The sequence below is a fragment of the Tripterygium wilfordii genome, chromosome 4 (genome assembly GCF_013401445.1).
Source record: "Tripterygium wilfordii isolate XIE 37 chromosome 4, ASM1340144v1, whole genome shotgun sequence".
Classification (NCBI taxonomy): domain Eukaryota; kingdom Viridiplantae; phylum Streptophyta; class Magnoliopsida; order Celastrales; family Celastraceae; genus Tripterygium; species Tripterygium wilfordii.
In genome coordinates, this window is record NC_052235.1 from 3133212 (window position 1) to 3155628 (window position 22417).

The 22417-nt window shown below is 38.5% G+C and overlaps 6 protein-coding genes across 8 annotated transcripts; 4 read left to right on the forward strand and 2 right to left on the reverse strand.

Annotated features, from left to right (window-relative positions):
* Positions 1 to 1509: 1509 nt before the first annotated feature.
* Positions 1510 to 2642, forward strand: LOC119996007 (40S ribosomal protein S30). Its single transcript, XM_038842504.1, has 2 exons — positions 1510 to 1725; positions 2348 to 2642. The coding sequence occupies exons 1-2, from the start codon at positions 1584 to 1586 to the stop codon at positions 2392 to 2394; spliced, it is 189 nt and encodes a 62-aa protein (XP_038698432.1). The 5' UTR covers positions 1510 to 1583; the 3' UTR covers positions 2395 to 2642.
* Positions 2643 to 4927: 2285 nt separating this feature from the next.
* On the forward strand, positions 4928 to 6397 carry LOC119996797 (stemmadenine O-acetyltransferase-like). Its single transcript, XM_038843594.1, has 2 exons — positions 4928 to 6167; positions 6219 to 6397. The coding sequence occupies exons 1-2, from the start codon at positions 4928 to 4930 to the stop codon at positions 6395 to 6397; spliced, it is 1419 nt and encodes a 472-aa protein (XP_038699522.1).
* A 122-nt stretch (positions 6398 to 6519) lies between these two features.
* LOC119996042 (IAA-amino acid hydrolase ILR1-like 4) lies at positions 6520 to 9474 on the reverse strand. Its single transcript, XM_038842541.1, has 5 exons — positions 9022 to 9474; positions 8699 to 8824; positions 8118 to 8432; positions 7245 to 7373; positions 6520 to 7140 (listed from the first exon to the last, which is right to left on the reverse strand). The coding sequence occupies exons 1-5, from the start codon at positions 9379 to 9381 to the stop codon at positions 6742 to 6744; spliced, it is 1329 nt and encodes a 442-aa protein (XP_038698469.1). The 5' UTR covers positions 9382 to 9474; the 3' UTR covers positions 6520 to 6741.
* A 147-nt stretch (positions 9475 to 9621) lies between these two features.
* LOC119996043 (vacuolar protein sorting-associated protein 32 homolog 2-like) lies at positions 9622 to 12409 on the forward strand. Of its 2 annotated transcripts, none has more exons than XM_038842542.1 (7): positions 9622 to 9918; positions 10052 to 10164; positions 11050 to 11149; positions 11426 to 11511; positions 11637 to 11728; positions 11879 to 11993; positions 12083 to 12409. In XM_038842542.1, exons 1-7 carry the CDS (start codon positions 9753 to 9755, stop codon positions 12269 to 12271), a joined length of 861 nt encoding a protein of 286 aa, XP_038698470.1. In that variant the 5' UTR covers positions 9622 to 9752; the 3' UTR covers positions 12272 to 12409. The 2 variants fall into 2 exon arrangements, with proteins under 2 accessions (XP_038698470.1, XP_038698472.1); XM_038842544.1 differs by having other exon boundaries at positions 9622 to 9914.
* Positions 12410 to 13033: 624 nt separating this feature from the next.
* Positions 13034 to 17022, forward strand: LOC119996044 (vacuolar protein sorting-associated protein 32 homolog 2-like). Its single transcript, XM_038842545.1, has 8 exons — positions 13034 to 13263; positions 13415 to 13528; positions 14746 to 14845; positions 15393 to 15478; positions 15592 to 15683; positions 16008 to 16122; positions 16261 to 16456; positions 16637 to 17022. The coding sequence occupies exons 2-7, from the start codon at positions 13451 to 13453 to the stop codon at positions 16450 to 16452; spliced, it is 663 nt and encodes a 220-aa protein (XP_038698473.1). The 5' UTR covers positions 13034 to 13263; positions 13415 to 13450; the 3' UTR covers positions 16453 to 16456; positions 16637 to 17022.
* Positions 17023 to 17930: 908 nt separating this feature from the next.
* Positions 17931 to 22175, reverse strand: LOC119997540 (meiotic nuclear division protein 1 homolog). Of its 2 annotated transcripts, XM_038844639.1 has the most exons (10): positions 22061 to 22174; positions 20945 to 21025; positions 19997 to 20113; positions 19572 to 19610; positions 19357 to 19464; positions 19184 to 19246; positions 19052 to 19103; positions 18861 to 18905; positions 18643 to 18722; positions 17931 to 18312 (listed from the first exon to the last, which is right to left on the reverse strand). In XM_038844639.1, exons 1-10 carry the CDS (start codon positions 22061 to 22063, stop codon positions 18220 to 18222), a joined length of 681 nt encoding a protein of 226 aa, XP_038700567.1. In that variant the 5' UTR covers positions 22064 to 22174; the 3' UTR covers positions 17931 to 18219. The 2 variants fall into 2 exon arrangements, with proteins under 2 accessions (XP_038700567.1, XP_038700568.1); XM_038844640.1 differs by lacking the exon at positions 19572 to 19610 and having other exon boundaries at positions 22061 to 22175.
* Positions 22176 to 22417: the final 242 nt, after the last annotated feature.

Here is a 22417-nt window from a genome sequence, read left to right on the forward strand (position 1 = left end):
CCAATTAAATTGTGCCATTCAGGATAGAGGTGAAGAGAGAGAATGAGTTTGGAGTGTTGGATATTTCTTTCTACGGTGGTGCCAGTTGGCCCAAAATTCTGGTAGCCCAAATCTAGGTGGCAGTATGACTCAGCTGATGATTGTACAAATGAGAGAAAATTGAAATTCAAAAACTTTCATTCTCTTATCTCATAGATAGTTAGAGACCCCTACTTTCTCTCTCTATTTCTCTCTCTCCTTCTATCTCTCTTATTTTCACGGTGAAAACAAAAATCAATCATCCGACCACCGATCATGGCTGTCGACACACCGATCTGATTTTTTTCCAATATGAACTAAGAACAATGAAATTAATAATTCTGCTGATTTATATCAATGCAATAACTTATTCCATTGATAAAATCAATGGATTTGGGATATTCCATTGATAAAATCACTGGATTGGGGATATTTCATTGCTTTTATCAGAGAAGCAAATTCAATATTTTAGAGGAAAAAAAATAAATTCCAAAAAATAGAATGACAAATAATTGTTTATTTGGTATGACTCCTTCATCGTACAAAGATCCTCCTGTAACCAAACCCACATATAGCATACAATGAATTCTCACCCATACCTTGACCCATTCAAGTATGCTTTAGAGTTTGTCGTGACGCATGTGAGCAACATAATCACCTATTAAAGAGCCATGTGTCTTTTTTTTTCCCCTCTCTTTCCCCCTTCTTTCGTCTCTCCCTGCTTCCACCATTGGCTAACGACAACTCTAACGTCCGATGATGTTTGGCGTCAGTGTTGGTCCCAAAATGATCAGACAATAACCAGGAACACAATCCAGCCCTCATCAACCGAATATACTAGCAAGATTGACCATAAAATCCAAAGGAATTTGCCATGGAGCCGGACCTTCAAACCTCAGATCCGGTCGCCTCCGACGTTGCCTTTGCAAACGGGCACCACCACTGGACTCCCCGCATTGAGAAGCACCTAGCCCAGCCATCTATCGGTAGGAATAGCCACCGGAGGTGCTTGACCCATGTTGTGACCCAGCCACCGACAGTGAGAGGAAGAGAAAGAAGAGAGAGAGAGAGAGAGAGAGTGTGTGAGGGGGAGGGGGAGAGGAGAGAGTGAATATTTGTGTGAAATTTTCAAATTTCAAAATTTATTCACATATGATGCTGATACGGACATGCCAACTAGATTTGGGTTACTTTGGGTTACCAAATTTTGGGCTCTATATCATTTTCCTTTTTATTATCACTGTGGATGTTCTTAGGAGGAAAAAGTCATTACCTACCAGAGGTTTAGAAGAGTCATAAATCTAACAAACTGGAAAAACACTATGGGCCCCCTTTCCATGATCCGTGAACTTCGCCATATATACCCAGTGGGCTAAATGAATATTGGGCCCTGAATCAAAGCCCTCCCAATATTTCTGGGCCAATTGGCCCAGTTCTTCTTTACTCACGATGTCGTATCGAGTATGCACACTATATATTATGTTTCAGAAACCCTAATTTGAAGCAGCGAGAGAATCGACCACAGCTGCGCCAATAGCCGGTGCAAGAGTTCTACAACAGTAGCCATGGGTAAGGTTCACGGATCGCTGGCTCGTGCTGGTAAGGTGAGGGGCCAAACACCAAAGGTTGCCAAGCAGGACAAGAAGAAGAAGCCACGCGGCCGCGCTCACAAGCGTATGCAATACAACCGCCGCTTCGTCACTGCCGGTAATATCTCCTTTCAATCCTTTTATTTTTCTTCAATTTTTTCACGCATATATGATTTGGTAGGTGTTGCTTGTTACTGTTGGTTTTAAAGCTCTTATATATTGTGTCGATTTCGTGCTTATATTCATAGTTTTCCTTCGTCAATGCAAAATATGCTAAATTTCTGGAGTAAAAAATAGGGCAAGAGGATATGGATTTCGACTTTCATTAACTTGTTTTCTTTGGATAAACTAGGGCAAGAGGAGAATGATTGAACTGGTATTTTTGGGAACTTGTCAATGTTAGTACAAGCCCTTTATATGTGTTGGTGCTAGGCTGCTAGCTTCTCTCATCAGTTGGTTTACAATGTTAGTGTTAGGATCTAAACATCTTATACTTGATTTGCAGTGATTTATTTTTCTTAGTGTTTTTTGCGCTTCAATATAATTTCCATGAGTAAGCAATAGCTTGTATATTACCCACTAGGGTTTTTGTTCTTGTATACAAACAAATACCCTTGAACTTCCTATACAGAAGCAACTTGATCCAGCAGTGAAATATTTGAATTGGGATTTTGGAGCTTACGAAATTTAGCAACTACTTTCGTGGTTGTTTTGATAGCTCCTAATTTGTTTGTTTACAGTTGTGGGATTTGGCAAGAAGAGGGGACCCAACTCTTCAGAGAAGTAAAGCTTGAGATAATGAAGACTTCTGCTGGTGAAGGTGCTTATCTTGTGTCATGTCAAACTTTCTCATTAATTAAGTCTTGTAGTGTTTTTAGTTACTTTGGTTGAGTTTGAACTATGATGAAGACATGGTCATTTAATTAGCTGGAAATTACATGATTTGATTTGGAATTCAGATGTTGAATGCAGAGTTTATTATGAGTTTTTCTTTCCTTGTGTTGATATGTTACTTGTTGGAACAATTGTGTGAAATCCTTGTGTTTAGTTGCTGTGGTTTTTTTTTCTCCTTGTTTTCTTAGAGCCTTCTGCTGCAGAAAGACATTCATGTTAGTTATTTAATTTATTCTTCAGGACCAAGAAATATATATTGAAAATTCATTGTGAAGTTGAGTTGGTAAGGATCAAAATATCCTCTGTGAACTCCGAACTACTAGTAATCCAATATAGAAACATCACTGGTGAATTTGTCATGGATAACAGTACAGGCAGTATGTTAGCCCATGTTATGGAGATAGTATGGATGGGAAGAGAAGATTTCTATTCCTAGAAAACTGGTTGTAGGGTTCAAGTCTTCGACTTCCCACACCTCCTCCCCTCTACTCTTTGCCCAATCTGAAGAGTTTTTTTAAAATGTTTTACAACAAAACCTAGAAATCATTGATTCATCCAATTTGAGTTCCACATGTAAAATTGATTGAGGGTGAGTTACAGAAAGTACACATCTATTCGTCATGTTTAGCGGTAGAGCCAGAGGAAATATATCACATGTCAAATTCCCGACAAAGCTCTCCTACCGGTTGCTGAATTATTGAACAAGTGGACCACCAAACGACAGAGGAACTCACTCACCAAGCAATTGCAAACTTTACAAGCATCAATTGAGGGTCTGCAATGATCCAGCTGAGAGTGAAATATATAAGAGGGAGACATAGGAGAATAGGTATAAAGAAATACCAAGAAGAATCGAGAGAGATGTGGGGGAAGGGAAAAAAAACAAAATTGTAATAAAATATATTTTACGCATATTCAATCATTTTCCTTTTTCATTATATTTTAATCTACATATTATCTTGTATGGAATTGAACAAAATATTATATTTTGTGTCATAAGCCTTCTTTCTTTCTTTTTTTAATTGTTTTTCACAATTTGAAATCTAAGTTGAAATTTACAAAATGTTATTGGTAGGGTTGTTTGATTGATAAATTATAACACTCATACCCTCCTTAGGGCATCTCCAACAGGGTATGCACAAAAGTATGCAAAACACATAACTGCCATTTTACATGCTAAAATCCAAAAAAAGTCATTCCAACAGTTTGCCAATGGAGATGTAAATTTACGAACTCGATTTGAGTTCCCAAATCTACGAACCAGCACCCAAAGAGAGATAAAGGATGCAAATTGTGGAGGGAACTAAACTACTTTATCTTCATACTCATTGGGCAACGGTTTGGAATACCTTTTTCTGTAATAGAGGACGAGAGAAAGTCTTACTTTCAATACACAAGCAGAACTCTTTCATTTCATCCAGATGATCTTACGAGTCAGACGAAATCCCAATTCGGAAGTCAGACTATTGGCGTTGATTAAACATAAAAAAACGCTACCCTATTACCCACTATTTTACATCTCAGTACAAACTCACAATCTTTCTATCATCTACAACCTCTTTCCCGTCGCCTACATCTCCTCTGTCTTCTCCAAGAGGCAAGAATGGCTGCTGGAAACTTATTTGGATCCACCTAGGGTTTAAATGTTTGTTTGGGTTGGGTTTTTATTAAAGTTTTGGGCTTAGTTTTAAAATTTAAGTTATTTGATTGAATTATTTGAGTTTTAAAAAATATTTCAATGATATTTTTAAAAGAAAATTGAAATGGGCCATGGGCTAAATTATTGGGTTAGGTTGATATATTCATGGGCCATAGATTAAAATATATTAATAAATGATATGTGAACACATTTCATACCTTATTATTGAAATGAGTTTTGATCAAAATATATAAATGAGCATGTAAACATATTTTAGAGTATGTATAATACATTTTGCATACTCAATTATGCAACTCCTTGTTGTTGGAGATGCCTTTACTAATTTGTCACAAAATGACAAAATGTTAGAATGTGAAAGTTTTGTCAAAACAGATTATTACCCAGCCCCACTGCATATCGGACGATAGCAACTTTAAAACAAATGTCAAGTCTAGTCAAGATATGTGGGCGGTAATTCAATGCTCCACGTGGCTTTTCCTGTTCTGTATCATTCACCTTTATCTCCTTTACCCTACCCACTTAAAGCCTACCTGGATAATGATGGCCTTCCAAATAAAAAACAAAACAAAACAAAACAGAACAGAACTTGAATAAGGATCACATTATTTAAGACACTACTGAACTGAACTGAGGAGCAAAATCCATCATCATCCACCAAAATACCAGATCCGCAAGTGAAGAGAATTGATCCATGGAGGTCAAGATCCTATCCACAGAGTACATCAAACCCTCTTCCCCAACACCTGATCACCCCATAACTTACAAGATGTCTCTCCTTGATCATTTCACTCCTAATGTCTATGTTCCCTTCATTTTCTTTTATGAAGCCAACAAAGCCTCCAATATCTCTAAAACATCACAACTCTTGAAACAATCTCTGTCAAAGACACTCTCTCTCTATTATCCCTTGGCTGGAAAGGCCAATGACAATCTCTCTATTCATTGTGATGACCAGGGCGCTTGTTATGCTGTGGCCTCAGCCAATTGCTGTTTAAGTGATTATCTCAAGCAACCCATTCTCTCAACACTCCTTAAATTTTTACCAGATGTTGCTCTTACTGTGTTAGCACCAGGAGATCATGTTCTTAGGGTTCAAGAAACTGTGTTTTCTTGTGGGGGTATTGCCATAGGCTTTCTTTATACACACACTGTGTTTGATGGGGGTGCTCTAGGTGCGTTCATAAAAACTTGGGCTACAATTGCTCGAGAATCGATTACTGAAGGAGCTGATCTATCTCCCAATTTCAGTGCCTCATCAATTTTTCCACAAATTAGTACTGAATCTCCTCTGGATTTAACTTTTCTGAATAGCATCCTTTCCAGGAAGGGAGAGTTTGTTGTAAGGAGATTTGGGTTTGATGGATCCGTCATAAGCAATCTTAAGGCCAAAGCAGCAAGCTCAGGCGTGCAGAAACCGACCCGTGTAGAGGTGGTCTCTGCAGTCTTATATAAATGTATTATGTCTGCTTTAGAGGCAAAATCAGGTACCAAGAAATCAGCTTTGGTAACAAATGGAGTGAATTTGAGGCGAAAGGCTGTGCCGCCATTTTCAGATAATTGGGTGGGAAATTTTGTTTGGTTAGTAGCCATGGAAACCCAAGCTGAAGATAAAGAGTTGTGTAAATTTGTGCATCGAATGAGGGAAGCTTTATCCCCAATCAATGGTGAGTTTGTGAAGAGCCTTCAAGGGGAAGGAGGGAAGGAGACATTCTGTGCATACTGGAAAGGAAGGCAGGAATCATTTTCCAAGGCTTTGGCCAAGGGAGTGGAACCTATTGGATTTAATAGCTGGTGTAATGCAGGCCTATTTGATGCTGATTATGGTTGGGGAAAGCCTTTGTGGGTTCCAGTTGTTACCTTTGCCATAGCATCTCCTCAAATCTTTATCCAGCTCACAGATACCAGACATGGTAATGGAGTAGAAGCATGGGTTGTATTAGATGTTGAAGCCATGTCTCTGTTAGAGCATGACAAGGAACTCCTCTCTTTAGCATCAGTAGATCCAAGTCCTCTTCAAATCGGTTCACTAAGGTCAAATCTTTGATCACTATCTGTAGTTGTTCTCTGTCTCCCCAATGGAATCGAAGCATGGGTGGTTCTTGAGGAAGAAATCATGACTCTGGTAGAGCATGACAAGGAACTAATCTCTTTAGCTTCATTATATCCAAGTCATCTGCAAATCTCTTCAGTAAGATCAAATCTTTTATCAACAATGCCTTCTGTTGTTGTTTATTAAGATCAATTTAGAACAATTCAATACAAAGGGATGTATGTACTGTGTGCTTATGGAATCTAAGTATGACTCCTATCTTTGATCATTAACTTTCTAATATGGCAATTTATAACACAATAATAGAGTAACACAGTAACATATGACAGCTCTTTCATCAATATGCAACAAGCCAATAACATTGAGTTGCTCAGATTTTGGCCGTCATTTTGAAGTTTTATAAGATACAAAGACAAGATCAGCAATATTGATACAAGATATATTCTACATATTTGAGCAAGAGCAGGCTTGGTTGGCTGGAAAATCGTTGGTTGATCGCAGTTTCGCATAAGCTAAGCCGATTCCCAACCTCAAAGTTCATCATGAATGCTTCTCTTTGGGGAAGGCTGATGTTGCAGGAGGTATTTAGTAGCTAAAGACGCATGTAGCGCTGCTCCATAAGGAAGAACATCTTCATTTACTTTGAAATACGGCGAATGCCCAGATTCAAGAGGCCCTTGAGTTTCGTTCTTCATCCCAAGAAAGTAGAAGTATCCGGGGATAACCTCTGCGAAAAATGAGAAGTCTTCTGCTCCCATCACGGGCTGAATTTCCCGTACGTTTTGAGGACCTAGCATGTTGCCTGCAACAATTTGGAAGTACTCGTGCAAATCTTTATCATTCACAGTCGTCGGGTAAATTATTTTATTGTCCGCGTTGAAGTTGATGGTGGCGTTGCATCTTTGTACACTGGCTTGTGCAGAGACAACCTGTCACTTGCATTGTAAGGGATTATCATCCAAAATAGAACACATGATATTATACCATATGTGTGTGTGTGTGTGTGAGTGTTATATTTGATTAACGACTATACCTCTTCAATTCTTTGTTTAAGTTGGGCAAAGCTTTCCTTCGAAAATGCCCTAAATGTGCCACCGATTGTAACAGAATCTGGAATAACATTGAACGCCCCACCTCCTTGGAATTTGGCTATGGTAACTACCTGCATGATTAAGCTTTGGTGTTGGAGGCGGCTAACTAAACAGTTAAAAGAGTAACTTAAGGAACTTTAGAAAGCTCCTGATAAGCATATCACTGACCGACCGACCGACGGTATATGCACTTAGAGATGACTGAGGAACCACAAAATAGAGGTGAAGATATGAGTTAACCATTTCCGCAGTAAAAAATACATGACCTATAGATAGTCCTCATATAAACATACATGCTAGAAAAGGTAGAACAGAGTATTTTCTCATAAGAAAAAAGCAAACATAAATAAAAGACAAACCAACCAACGGCAATGAAAGGCAACATAAAAAACAGAGGGACACCAAAATATCATTTAACAGATGTGAAGATGTTAAGCAACAGTTTGTCGATATTTTATGAGTAATGCCACATACATTAGGGAATCACAAATCTTTATCCAAACATGGCAACACGAATTTCGAGCGGGAATGAGCATGACGTGAATGGAAAACAATATACACGAGATATTTCTGCTCTCTCAAGTTTGTAGTAGGTGGCATAAGATTAGTAGATGCTACATTATGGAGAAGCAAATAAGAGAAATCAAATACTCCCAACACATACACCATGCCACCATACTTGGTATCTTACAGCACGAAATAAATCGGATTGGAGTGTCCAAGTGAGTTTGCACATGTGTGGGTGCGGGAATGAGTGTGAGGGGGTGTGTGTGGGCCTATATGGGATGAGGGAGGGAGGGAGTGAGAGAGAGAACCTGTGAATCCAAGGGATCAGCTTCACGAGAAACTAGATGTTGCAGACTAACTATCACATTGGATGCTGCTAAGATCGGGTCTATTGTATGCTGAGGAAGGGCAGCATGACCCCCTTTTCCACTGATTATTGCCTCAAAGAAACCTGAACCAGACAAAGTAGGGCCAGGTCTAGAGGCCACCACACCAATATGATGAGCAGGAGACACATGGAGCCCAAAAATGGCATCGACATTCTTTATCGCTCCCGCTTCTAACATTTTCTTTGCTCCCCCACTTCCTTCCTCAGCTGGTTGGAAAACAAGAACAATTGTTCCCTGCCAAAACCACAATATGCAACTATCAACTGTCTTCGAACAGAGATTATACCATTCAGTTTTCACGTCTCACACATACTTTGCAAACTGAACTTAATTGATTCCAGCTCCACAAAACATTCAACACTGAACACCCCACATCACAACATTGCTCAAACTCATTCCTCTTAAATTAGTAATAAACACAAAACCTACGTAGAGTCATAATCAAATCCAATAAAGGAAACTCTGCTAAGAAGAGATGTCTCAATTCAATTGGGAAAAACCTGTAACTCGTGGCGATACTCTTGAAGCATCTTAGCAGCACCCAGAAGCATAGCGACATGGGCATCGTGGCCACAAGCATGCATTTTTCCAGGGACTTTACTCTTGTGCTCCCATTCTACTCTCTCCTGATAAAGAAAAGTCAAAACGTCACTATTAGTCAGGATTCAGTAATCTCTTTACATCGATTAGATCAATAAGGAAGCTGGAAGCATATTTAACAACTCAAAATCTAGAAAGAGAATCATCATTCACTTCAGTAATAGCGTTTTCGAAGTAAACAAAAAGAGATGATATATGTAGAACAGCGAAAAATAGATGAGACCTCCATAGCTAGAGCGTCCATATCAGCTCGTATAGCGACAAACGGAGGTTCACCGGTCCCAATAAAGCCAACAATGCCAGTAACCGCAACTGGGTAGTTGTAAGAGATGCCCAGGCGATCAAGTTCGGCTCTGATAAGCTTACTGGTTTCAAATTCCTCAAAACCAAGCTCAGGATTCTCGTGGATTCTCCTCCTGATATCGATCATCCAATCCCGAATCTCAGGCTTCTTGGCAACGTCAAGGAAGTTGACTGGGATTTGAGCCAGCTCATCTGGACTTAGGACGGGATTCGAGGAGATGTGTTTTGCCACAAACAAGTGAATTGCAAAAATCAAGAAGACCCATTTGGATAAACCCATGAACCGTGTCTCTGAGTCAGTCGATGACTGAGTGAGGACCAGTGTTATTCTGCAGAGAGAGAGAGACGAGGCAGGTAGAAATGTAGAATTGACGGGAAAATAAGGTAACAAAATGTCAAAATCCAACAATTAACGCTTTTTTTTTTATTTCTTTCTACAGTTAGCACATTTAATTATAAAAAAAAGAAAAAAAAAATCTTTTATGTCTTGCATAATAAAATAATAAAATCCACTAAGGTTTTTTGTTTGGCTGCAATGGCGATTGGGTTGGACTGGGAGTCTGGGATTGACTTCACAATTCACATTTAAGAAGATACAAAATAGAAGCTTTATTTTAATCCGATCTCTCTGTATGGTTCCAATTTTATCGGATGTCTCCGAAGCTTACTACATACGTGAATCCGATATCTAACATAACAAGTCTTCCCAATGCAATGCAACCACACCTCTCTTTTCCTCTCGCATTCTGCCTCTCCCTTGGCTTTAAAACCCTAATCTACCTCCACTTCGAACCCAATTCGTGGATTTTACAGGCTTGTACGTATTTGTATATGTAATTGTGATGATGGTTTTAGTCGCTCGAAAATTTCAACTTCATCATAGTTTGTTTCGTCGGAGTTTGATTTCTTTGATTAAGGTCTTGATGGTTGACGCTTGCTTACTGACGCAGGGAATTGCGAGGGTTTTTGTAGCGGAGGATCGACAATGTCAATGTTCAAAAAGCTTTTCAGGAAACCTAAGCAGGGAACTAATGTTTCAACTACGTTAGACGTGTTAAACGAGGTATGAATCATCCGACTGTTTTAGTTTGCTATGTTAGTTTTGGCGATTCATCTGTTATCTTTTGTTGTATTGTGAGTTTGTTGATGGGTTAATTGATGTCTGTGTGGGTGAAGTTGGTATGGGAATCGAGGATGGGAGAAAACAATTTCTTCTGCGGACTGCAGCATCTAAATTCATATATACACTGGAAAAAAGTAAGAACTATGGGGAGAAATGGGCATAGAAGTTCCTTTCCGAACTAAATACTGGAACACGGAACATCCATAGGACAACAAAATTGTTTGAAGATAGAGAAATATCCTTAATGATTTTGAAAGAGATTGGGTTGATTGTATTTCCCTCTAGTATAGTGGAGTTGCATATGGTAACTAGCGTCATTCCGGCGCGTTGCGGCCGGAGGCGGAGGTGAGCGGAGGTTTTCCCCAAGGTTCCGTTTGTGGGGGTGGGTTGGAGGAATTATACACAGTAGGATGCAGGAGGAAGTCGATTGACGTAAGGAGCTAAAGAGGAAACCGAGATATGACAAACAATTATTATATCTCCTGCATTTGATACTTTGGCTGTATGTTGGTGAGTGGTGACAGCTTCTTCGGGTTTTTTTTCAGTGAATTTCAATTATCATCATTCAAATAAAAAGAACAGAAATGAATATGAGAATTCTTGATGAAGAAACTTGAATAACCCATCTGCATTTGCCAGTGGCGAATAATGAATACAATTATTAAAAACTTCGTTAGCATGGGAGATGGGGAGGCTCAGCTGATCGTTTATACAATGACTTATGCACCTGGCTAATCCTACTACTCCTCCCGTTCCACCTTCTGAACTATAAACTTTTTATGTTGTGATTTCACTTCCACACCTATGAATTTTTGTATGTTACAGACTCTGGTAATGCTAGAGAAGAGCGAGAAAGTACTTCTGACAAAAGTTGCTGAAGAGCTTGAAAAGGCTAAACAGTTTTCCGCATTAAAGGGCAGAAGAGGTATGGTATCAGATGGCTTACTGAATTTTGTGTTTGGAATTCTCACTGGTTTATTTCGTAAACCAAAGACCTACTTGATGTAGTATTATTGTACGTCTCTTTGTGTCTGTCATCGTGTTCACATGAAGCATTCCTTTTGTTCATCTACGTAGTCAATTCGATTGATATCTTTTTCTCCCCTTTGGGGGCTCTTACCGAAAGAAGATGAACCTTTTCTTTGTATCTTAGGTTGGAATTCCACTGTCACGTTGTTTAAAAGTAAGTTCATTTCTGCAGGGGCTTTGCGGTGTTTGAAGAGGAAAAAGTTATATGAACAACAAATAGAACAACTTGGGAATTCTCAACTACGCATTCATGATCAGGTTAGCTTTGAAAATGCCATAATATCAAAAAATTTCCTGTGTTTCAAGATGTTTATCATATGAATATGATTTGTTGTATGAACTGAATGGCGCCCAAATTGCTGTAATGGCGATCAACTTTACAGATGATAATGTTTGAAGGTGCAAAGGCTACAACAGAGACTGTGAGTGCATTGAGAACTGGCGCAGCTGCAATGAAGGCAATGCAGAAAGCAACGTATGTAGCAACTGTTCTTTGTTGCATCCATGTCCTCTTTCCTCCTGTTTGACTAGCTTGAAGTAAAATGTTTGAAGTTAGGGGAACGTTCTTTAAAAAAAGTTGTTTTTGAGTTCTGCTTATGTGCAAAGCTGGTGGGTTGTTTTACAGGAATATAAATGATGTAGACAAGACCATGGATGAGATTAACGAGCAAAGTGACAACATGAAACAGATTCAAGAAGCATTGGCTGCTCCAATTGGCGCAGCAGCTGATTTTGACGAGGTAATTGTTTCTCTGTATGCATCATATGATGAATTCGCATCATTAGTGAATTTGGTAAAAGAAATCTAGACAATATTTTTTGGTTTCAGGACGAGCTGGAAGCGGAACTTGAGGACCTCGAAGGTGCTGAATTGGAGGAACAGCTTCTTCAGCCTGTGCCAAAAGCTCCTGCTGCAGCAGCAGTGCAAGTCCCAGCAGGCCGTCAGCCGGCTCCACGAAAGTGTAATGCTGAGGAAGAAGATGAACTAGCTGCCTTACAGGCTGAGATGGCTCTATAAACAGATTTTTTTCACTCTTCCTGGCACCCTGATTTTGCGTTTTTGCAACACTAATCACTTGTCTAAGTTTTGACCCGTCTTATATTAGGCCTAGTAAGCACTTCAATATCCTTTTTCCACCCTTGTAAAGATTGAGATTATCAACATGATGTAGGTTTGCAAAGATAAAATCTCTCACAACTTCTGTGAAAGAGTCTGTGCATCCTGGAGACTATACTGCAAGTCTTGTTAAGCAGTATAAAATTCTCTAACCATGGAACTTGCAGTGCGGAACAATGCATATGAAACCCAATGGAAAATTAATGGTTTCCTACCAGCCACTCTAGAATGAATAATTGATTGAGTTGACTGAAAATGAATCATTCCAACTACAAGAACCAATTCAACTCTCTTTAATGTGCCTTGAAATTTATGTAGAGGCAAAGACACGTAGTTTATCTAGCCATTAAAATCACGAGTGACAAAACTATTGGATGATTGAATTTATCCGATTTGTTCGATCTGAATTAAATCAAGTTTGAAGATTTATTATGTCTAAAATTTGAATCTAAACACAAAATTTTTATTTGATTTAAAACCGGATGGAGTTCAAACATCTTATACGGAGCACCGAATAATAATGTTTTTGTCCGGGTCAGGATCTAAACAATGCATGATTTGATTGGTTTTTGGAAGGCCGGACTCTGGAGCCAAACCAAGAATAAGATATACGGATGGGGTAAACCCGCTCCATTGACGGGATAACAAACAACAAGAAGAAGTGGAAACCACGTGGAAAGTCCGTGTCTTCAACGACGTAAAGAAGGGAAAACAAGCTTCCTCCTCCGTTGCCCAATATCTATCTCGCACAACACGCCTAAGCAAATTCCCGTCTCTCTTTCTCCCTCTCTCTCACATGATTTCACATACCTCCTCCTGTTCCTGTTGAAAGCCCTAGCAATCGACATCCTATTTCGATTCCAATCTTCCCGATCTAATTCATCCATTTTCAGGTTCGAACATATATTTTCTATGTATAGTTGTGGTTATAGTTTTAGTATCTCGCGAGAATTTCGATTCGATCATATTTCTTTGAATCGATCTTGATTTCTTGGATGGAGGTCTTGATAGTTTTACGGCGTTGACCTTTCATTTCTGACGCAGGGAAATCGCAAGGGTTTTCGAAACGGAGGATCGACCATGTCTATGTTTAATAAGCTTTTCGGGAAACCTAAGCAGGAAACTAATGCTTTAACTACTATAGACAAGTTAAATGAGGTATGATGTGGATATTCATCTGTTATCTTTTGTTGTATTGTGCGTTTGTTAATCCTTCAATTGATGTCAACTTGGGAGAAGTTAGTTTGGGAATTGAGATTGGGAGGAAAAAAAAAATTGTTTAATTCAATTTTATGTGTGATGAGACTGTTGTGGATCGCTGGTGAAAGCAATAACTATGGGGAGTAGATGTCGGCATGGGAATTCCTTTCCCATCTGCTTAAAACATAAAGTATTTGAATATTTTTTGTAATTTTGGGTTGGCTTGGCTTGGCTTGATTGTATTTCCTGTTTGTATAGTGTTATTGGCAATTCGTTATCGAATTGTTATATCTTCTGCATCTGATGCATTATCAGATGCTTGAGCTGTATGTTGGCGACATCTCCTTGGTCCCTCTTATGAGTTTCGGTTCATCTTTCAAATAATTAAAAAAACACAGATGAGAATTTTGCTGAAAACTTAGATGACACGTGCCCTGGGCAGCGGCAAAGAATGGGATAATTATTAGAAACTTCATTAGAATGTACAGTTTTAGTGGCATTCTGATTTCTATGACTTGAATTAATTTTAAAACTAAGTATGCAGAGATTGGAAATGAACAAAGATCACATGAAAGCCATAGTAAGTATTCCCAAGGTATACATAGGATATATGTGAAAATTTGTCAGGATAAGCAGTCTAGTGGATGAATTTGCCAACATTTCGAGTTTAGTAATTGTTATTAGATATCAATTGATGTAAATGAAAGATCAATCTTGTATGTCAATCTTATTCTTCACTGCAACTTTTGAGAAGCCAACATTTCTACTTGTCCTCGTAGTTGTTGTTATTATTCAAATTGGTTTAATTTGTGATGTTTCACTCATTCCTTGGCAACTTTTGACCTGGAATGCTTGTCAATGTCCTGAAGAAATTCTACTTGGGTTCTCCTTTTTATACTTTTATTACCAGTACCCTTATTTTTTGAGCTTTATGAAATTCCTCACTGTCTGTCTGTCCGTCCGTCCCCGTCTCTCCCCACTCCATCTTTGGTAGTGTCTGTGTGTGTTATTCCTATAAGTTTGTTAAATAGGGAGTTAGGGAGGCTCAATTGATCATTGATACAATGAGTTCTGGACCTGATTAATCATACTATTATTGCCTTTCCCCACCCAAACTTTAAACTATTGCTGTTGCTATTTTGCTACTAAGCCTTCTGAATTTTTGCATGGTATAGACACTGGAAATGCTAGAGAAGAAGGAGAAAGTACTTCTGAAAAAAGCTGCTGCAGAGGTTGAAAAGGCCAGAGATTTTACCAGATCAAAGAACAAAAGGGGTATGCTTACAGATTGCACATGAAATTTTGTTCTTAAGCATTCTTACATATTTTTTTAACCAAGTCACTACTTAATGTGGCATCATTTTACCCCATTTTTTGTGTTGGTCATCGTAGTTGCATGAACATTCTTTTTGTTCTATGCACTCAATTGACGTTTTATTTTCCTTTAGTGAATTCACTCCAAGTGAAGATCACTATCTGTATATATATTAAATATGCCTTCTAAAATATTTGAGGGGCAATTGGGTTTTGTGAATTTCCAATTATGTTGTATCTCAAACTATTTTTGTACCAATATCAGACTAAGACATACTCAACTCACTATCTTACCCAAAGAATAGATGAACCTTTTCTTTTGCTCTGTGATGATCTGTGGGTTGCTTATCCTGGTAGTAACTTCTATTTCTTCTGAACAATGAATGTGTTTTGAGTATAACTGCCCATCTCTCCTTTATAACTGAATGCATTTGAACATAATTTGCCCTTTGCATTTTAGGTTGAAATTCTATCATAACAATATTAACAATTAGATTGTCTTATGCAGCTGCTATACAGTGTTTGAAGAGGAAGAGGTTATATGAGCAGCAAATAGAACAACTTGGAAATTTCCAACTGCGCCTTCATGACCAGGTTAGCTTTCAATATGGCAAAATCATTTTGTTTCCTCTTCATTTCACAAAGTTTATGGTATGATTTTCTGTGTGGAGCGATGCCTAAACTGATTTATTGGCAATGGATTTTAGATGATACTGTTAGAAGGTGCAAAGGCTACGACTGAGACTGTAGATGCATTGAGAACTGGAGCTGCGGCAATGAAGGCGATGCAGAAAGCCACGTATGTAGCAATTTTACTTCATTTAGCTGCTGTTTTGTTTTTAGGCCTTAAGAATTCATTGGTCCTAAATCCTATGTCATTCCTCTGTGTTTGACTAGCTTGTGGTGAAAACATTTGGAATTTGCCTTCTAGTTTGTTTGGAAGGTTGTTAGTAGATTATGTAATTCTATATATAGGATTTTATATTTTCAATTTTATGTTAATGTTGATTTGTGCATTTAGTTGCTGTTTTGCTTTAACTGAAAAAAAATTTCATGAAAGCATTTGTCTTTAAAAAATGTTTCAAGTGTTGCTTATAGGCGAAACTGGTGGATTGTTTTATAGGAATATAGATGATGTGGACAAGACCATGGATGAGATCAACGAGCAAACTGAGAACATGAAACAGATTCAAGAAGCATTGTCAACTCCAATTGGTGCTGCAGCTGATTTTGATGAGGTTACTTCTCTTTGTGCTTATAAAACTTCTTATCGGGTTCACTGCAGAAAGAACATTGTCGTTTTTAATTTTTGCACTACTTGTATCATGTTGGTATCATAGTGAATTTCCTAATAAATCTAAATATAATTGTTTCAGGATGAACTGGAAGCAGAACTTGAAGAACTTGAAGGTGCTGAATTGGAGGAACAACTTCTTCAGCCGGCAACAACAGCTCCTGCAGCTCCAGTGCATGTCCCAGCAGGTCGTCAGCCAGCCCGTCCTGCTCCACAAAAGCGTACAGCTGAGGAGGATGAACTTGCTGCCTTACAGGCTGAGATGGCACTTTAGACAGGTTCCCTTCTCTTTTTTGTGTCCTCATTTCCTTCCTTAGCTATGCAGACATATATTTTTTTGGTAGAATGCTAACGTAAATCTAGCGAAAAATCGATCCTTTTAGTTCCCATGATTAACAATTATTGAATCACTGTAACAAAATAAAATTTCTAATGCAATTGCAATTACTTCAATGCAGGATGCAAAAATTGTTCAAAGATCGGTCTTCTTGTATTATTGTGGGACTCCTTTCACAGATACAGATTTCTGTGTGCATTAAGTGGTGAACTCGCAATGTAAATAGAGATTGCATAACAATCACAAAACTTGTATTCTGTTATGTGGATCTTTAAATTAAGATTGCGATCCTTTTGTGTTTTCAAACATCGTTTCAAAACATTGAAAACATCTTTCAATGTTCTGAATCTGACTGCTTAGTTAATCCCATGTGATGTCACCAAGTTAATTGTGTTTAACGATCTGAGTCGTGCGTACATTGAATTCTGTTAAATCTTGTACCGTATTGAAGATATGTTAAATCATTTCGCTCTGTAGGTAGCGTCAGATTGGTAACTGGTAAGGAAATCTATGCACCTCTTGCGCTACAGTTGGCTTTTATTGGCAGCTGTTGCTTTGAAGTTTGAATGCTCTTACCTTCTGATAAATAGCCAACAATTGTTCTGGGTTGTGATCGCCTCTTTTTTTTAGAGGGGTCCGTTCTAGGCCCGGCCTGGCCCAGGATGCTCTTTACGGGCTGGACAGAGATTTCCGTCCACACGTCCCGTTGGCTGGGCCGGGCTACCTTACCATCGTTTTATTTTTTTATTCTTACTTCTTCAGTTCTTCTCCAACAGAGAGGGCGTAGACCAACCACTAGTATATCTTTCCAGCTCCCCTCTCGTCTCATCCTTTTTCAGTAGTCAATTAGTCAAGTTCCTCCCCCGTTGTGTCCTCATCGTCGAACGCTTCATCTCTCTGGTCAGTCCATCCCATTCCTGATAAGGGAGGAGAAAGGTGGAGGAGATGAAGGGATTTCGGCTACTGGTGGAGAGTGCGGCGGCGCAAATTAGAAGAATCTCTAAGAGACCCAATCTAAGTAACTTAATAACCATGTTAATGGAATTTTAATCAAAGTTGAAAACTTCTTAAAAAAAGGCACGGGCCGGGCCTCAAATTTGCAATCTCTCAGACAGGCCCACCAAACAGGCCGGCCGCTTGTGGGCATTCAGTGTTGGGCCGGCCCGGCCCACTTAACACCTTCCTTTTCTTGACCGAAAAAGGAATCGCCACCCCTTTGCTGCCATTTTACCCGAACAAACAGGGCTAAAAATTTGTGTATGGCTGGATCTTAGCTCATAAGCAGATTATCAAACACAAGTTAATACCAGCTCGCAAGAACCAGCTATGATACTCAATGAAATATCCAAATCCCAGCAACAAGAAACAATTTTAAGTTTCGTATCCAAAATCTATAGGGTCGAAAAACAAAGAAATCATTGCAAATAGCCATGCCTGATTTTCCATAAGACGAACAGAGATCAAATATACTAATGAACTAAATTCTTACGTCACGCAACATGATGGTCGAGCTAAATTGCAGAATGTTCTTTATCAGGTGCTTCATAGGTACTGGTGTCAGTACTGAAGCAAGAAGTTTTTCTTAGAAGGGAAATACAAAGTATGAAATGAAAGCCACAGATGCTTCATAGGTATTGTTTGGTGCCAATTGCTGGGGTTCCTATGTACAGTAGTTTGTTCCTTACCGAGCAATAGAGAAGTTGCCTAAGTATTGTTTTCCAGCATCTGGTCGCCAACAATGCTAAGTGGAACAGCTGGTGCTAACTCCAAATAGTCGAAATCATCAGTTATCCCTACCTGCCGTTAAACCAAACCGCAAGATGTTAGAGTAGGATAGTTGTACGTCCACATGTTGAGGTAGATGGTGCATAATGCATTGGGGGAGTTCTAGTGCAAGAAATCTCCCAATAGACAAACAAATCCAACAGAATCTTGAATATACAAATCCATGGCCAATGAAGCAAACAAATACCAGCCTGCCTGCTGAATTCAAATGCATCATGCATGAGTGCATGCAAAGTAGCCACCACAAAGATGGCACAAAAATGGGAAACCTCACTCGGCGGGGAGGGTTGCATAGGCAGATCCATAGTGAGTACTTGCACAATGAGAAAGCAAGAGAAGTACCTCCGTGTACAAGTTTTCAAGCTGCTCTTTTGCCTGAGGGAAGTTGTTTGAACACCATTGTCGTAGTGTGAAGATGTTATCTGTCAAATATACTTCCACCATAAGAAAATAAAATAACCATTGAATGTAATCAAAGTTCAGAAAACTTCTTCAGGAGTCAAGGGGGAGGAGAGAGATAGAGAGAGAGCTGATAAATGAGTAAAGGGTAAAACTAAAACCTGTCCATCTGTTTGCTGATGCATGGGCAACTTCTATTGCTTTCTCTGCCACATTATAATATAGTTATCTATTAGTCTAAATTCAACAAATCCTATCAGGCATTAAGAACCAATTCCACTTCTTAGAGAGAAGGATATATCAGACAAAATGCTATTCACTATGCATCGAACTTATAAAAGCTTTTCTTTACTCATTGATTCAAAGGCAGCTGGATCATTGTCTGCAAATTGTCCCATCTCTTCCTAAAAGATTACAAATGTCAGAAACTTGAGTAATCTACTTATATTGCTTGATGTACAGCAAAGTATCGGCAGAAATCTACCTTCAGCTCTTTATACTTAAGTTCAAGGGCTGTTAACTCTCCTAAGGCATCCTCTCGTTCATCCTAGTAAAAGCTTGAGGATCAGATATGAGTGAAGCAACAATGCACATCCTAATGAAGTAAATTGAATTCAATATCGATATCAATATCAAAAATGAAGCTTGGATATTTACAGATTCCTCTCTTCCCCTCTTTAACTCATTGCACTGATAAACGAGTTCCGCAAACCGCTTCTGACTGCTCTGGAGTTCAGATTCCAGTTTTTGATATGCATTCCTTAACTGACAAATAGTCGATACAAGTTTCAGCATTATAATGAAAAAGCAATCAAAATATTTAGAATTTACAAAATAAAATATTGGCTATATGTACAGCATCAGAGCCGCACCTGATTTCCAGCAGTGCTAGGAAGACTCCAGAAGTATACCTGAAAGTTCAAAATTGTGAGTCAATAGCAAGGTGCCTCATTCACAAGTGTGTATAAACTCTCGTATAACTTGAAAACCCTCCCAATAACAGATGCGGACTTGACATCCAGGAAACTAATATATGTTGGGTCGACAAATGTGAAGTTATATGAGAGTGCATTTGTTCATAGTCTCACTAAAGAGGGTGCCATCTTCATTTTTACAGTGTCAGCTATTAAAATTAGATCTGCTTGTCTAGGACTAGATCATGGTACTATATTACTCAATGAAATCGTTGGACTATATGAGTGCAGTCGACCCAACATAGAGGAAACTAATCAACAATTTGGTTGGCAAATTGAAATGACAATACAAAACATGAACACGCCAGGAAAAGAAAACTTACAGAAGTTCCAATTTTGTCTTTTAAGACAAGGTCATCATCCACCAAACTCTGGACAACATCTTTCACTGACTGGGTGATTACACCTTTCTTGGGGCCTAGCTTTTCAAGCTCCTTGAGCTAAGTCATCAGTGAAAGTATGATTAATGCTCTCCTGCTCTTACTAAAAGAAGTCTAAGAAAACAACTGCATTCACAAATGCTTCAACAAGATTCTGATTTTGAACACAAAAGAACGAAACATATCATGGAGTAATTTCTCTATACAAGGAAAACTCAGTTTTTAGCGAAGCAGAAGTCCGCAGAACTGCGGACTTTACTTATTCATAGATGTCTATGCTTCTAGCATTGTCATTTTTAGTCGTGAATATCAAATAATGAATTAGACAGAGAAGTAGAGAACAAGTTGAAAAAATAACCTTATCACCCAGAGAAGAAAAAAGAATGCACTAAATATCACAGATGGCTCAACTAGTTATGAATCACATAATGATGGAGATAAAAGAGTAATTTGTCATTTTCAATCCTTTCCATTCTACAAAGTGAGGGTTTATGATTCAAGCCGTCAGTGAAGAGCTATGAGTAGAAGTTCAAATAATTAACATCTGGAGCAAAGTAGCAAACTGATGCTTGGTAAGAGTGCCAGATAAAAAGTAAGATCAGCAGAAAACAATGGTTTTATACTTCCGCTAGACTGGATCATGAAACATGAATGTGGCATAGCTCTACAGGTAAGCGAAGGCGCAATTAATACATGCAGTCTCTCTTCTATGTCCGCAACGAGAATGTGAATGTAGGGAAGATTAAAAGATCACACATCAAAAACCATCCAAGGAAAATGCGCCTCAACCCTTGTTAGAAATGATTAATTTACATACAAGCTCCCATACACAAATAATACAAGAAACACCAACAAAATTTGTCGAATAGCTTAACTATTTAGGGTACTTACAAGGAAGAAGTCTTGGGACTCATAAAATATCTGAAGCATCTTCTCACGCTTCTCTTCCAAAGAAAGGCCCCTTTTCTTAGACTGCCTCACAAGTATAAAAATGAAATTTGCAATTCTCATGAATATGACATTTTATTCATTAAAAAAAATTATTCACCACGGAACTTTAAAAAAAAAAAAAAAAAAAAGGCTCCCAAAGAGTGATCGAAAAATCCTTATGCACACATTTGCTAAGACTCGCAAAAATCAGATCTCGTTCCTCTAGCCTCAATTTCTCAGCATCTATTATTTATATTATTATTTCTTTCTCTGACGCTTCAAGAATGATTTATTCAACTTAGGAACTAATTTATTTTCACAAAATCTAACAAACGAGTGGTTCAAAGATGCAAATGGAACCCCGTTATCACAACTGGATTAATTTGCTAGGAATAATGGTAAGATAAACACAAGGATAGAGAATCACTCTCTGGATACAAAGATGAGAATCACTCTCACAAGGAATCACTCCATTGAATAACCGAATTTCTCATTACAAAATATGCTGATTATCTCTATAAAGGACTTAGCTATAAATAGAATTGAAACTGTTTTTCTTTGGCAACTACTTTCCATTATTTCCGCTAATCATGGTACCTGTACGCCTCCTTCAATTTCTCCCTTAATCATGCACTGAACCCCCCTCATAATTACCAATGTTCTTTCCCTTTGATTGTGCTGCAGTTAAACCATGATCTCCACCCTTCCTCATTCCATGCTGAATTATTGTCTCCCTTTCTTCTTTATTCTTTGTGCAGGCCCATGACCCTTCTAACAATGCCAGACCAGATCTATCACTTGCACCATGATCAGTGTCCAAGACAAGGAAACAATCGCCCAAAGTTTTATTTTAAGCCTATAATCGCTAATTTGTGGTACATCTGTATCTACCTTCATAAAATTTTCAAGGAAACTTTCCGGCGATCACTATACGAAGAACGGTGAATAGGTATACACCAATATCCAAAAAAATATGACTCTGGATTCAATTAGGACAATAGAGCAATTTAAAATCAAATCGATAATCAACTATAGATCGATCATGCAGAAGTTGAGATTTAGAGCAATTAACTTTACCATCGAAACAGCAGTTCTTTGTGGATATCGAAGCAGAAAACCCGTCTCGCTGCTGCAGAAAAGTGTGAGGGAAGACTACTCGGTTTCCAGATAAGCATTTTCTGCTTCGGGCGGGAAATTTTTATTTAGTGAAATAAATAACTCAATTACTTAACTGCCCTTCCGCTTATTACACGCCGACTTCGTCATGCAGGCCAAGCCCGAAACTGATATGGGCCTAAATTGGTTCTTTTGGGATGGGCCTAATTTTGAGTGCTCGATAAATTTGTGTGTACTCAATAGCTCTCAAATTAGGTTTGCCAAGCAATGGCAGTGGCTATGTAAGCAAATAAACCCAGCCATTATGCGATACCCAGA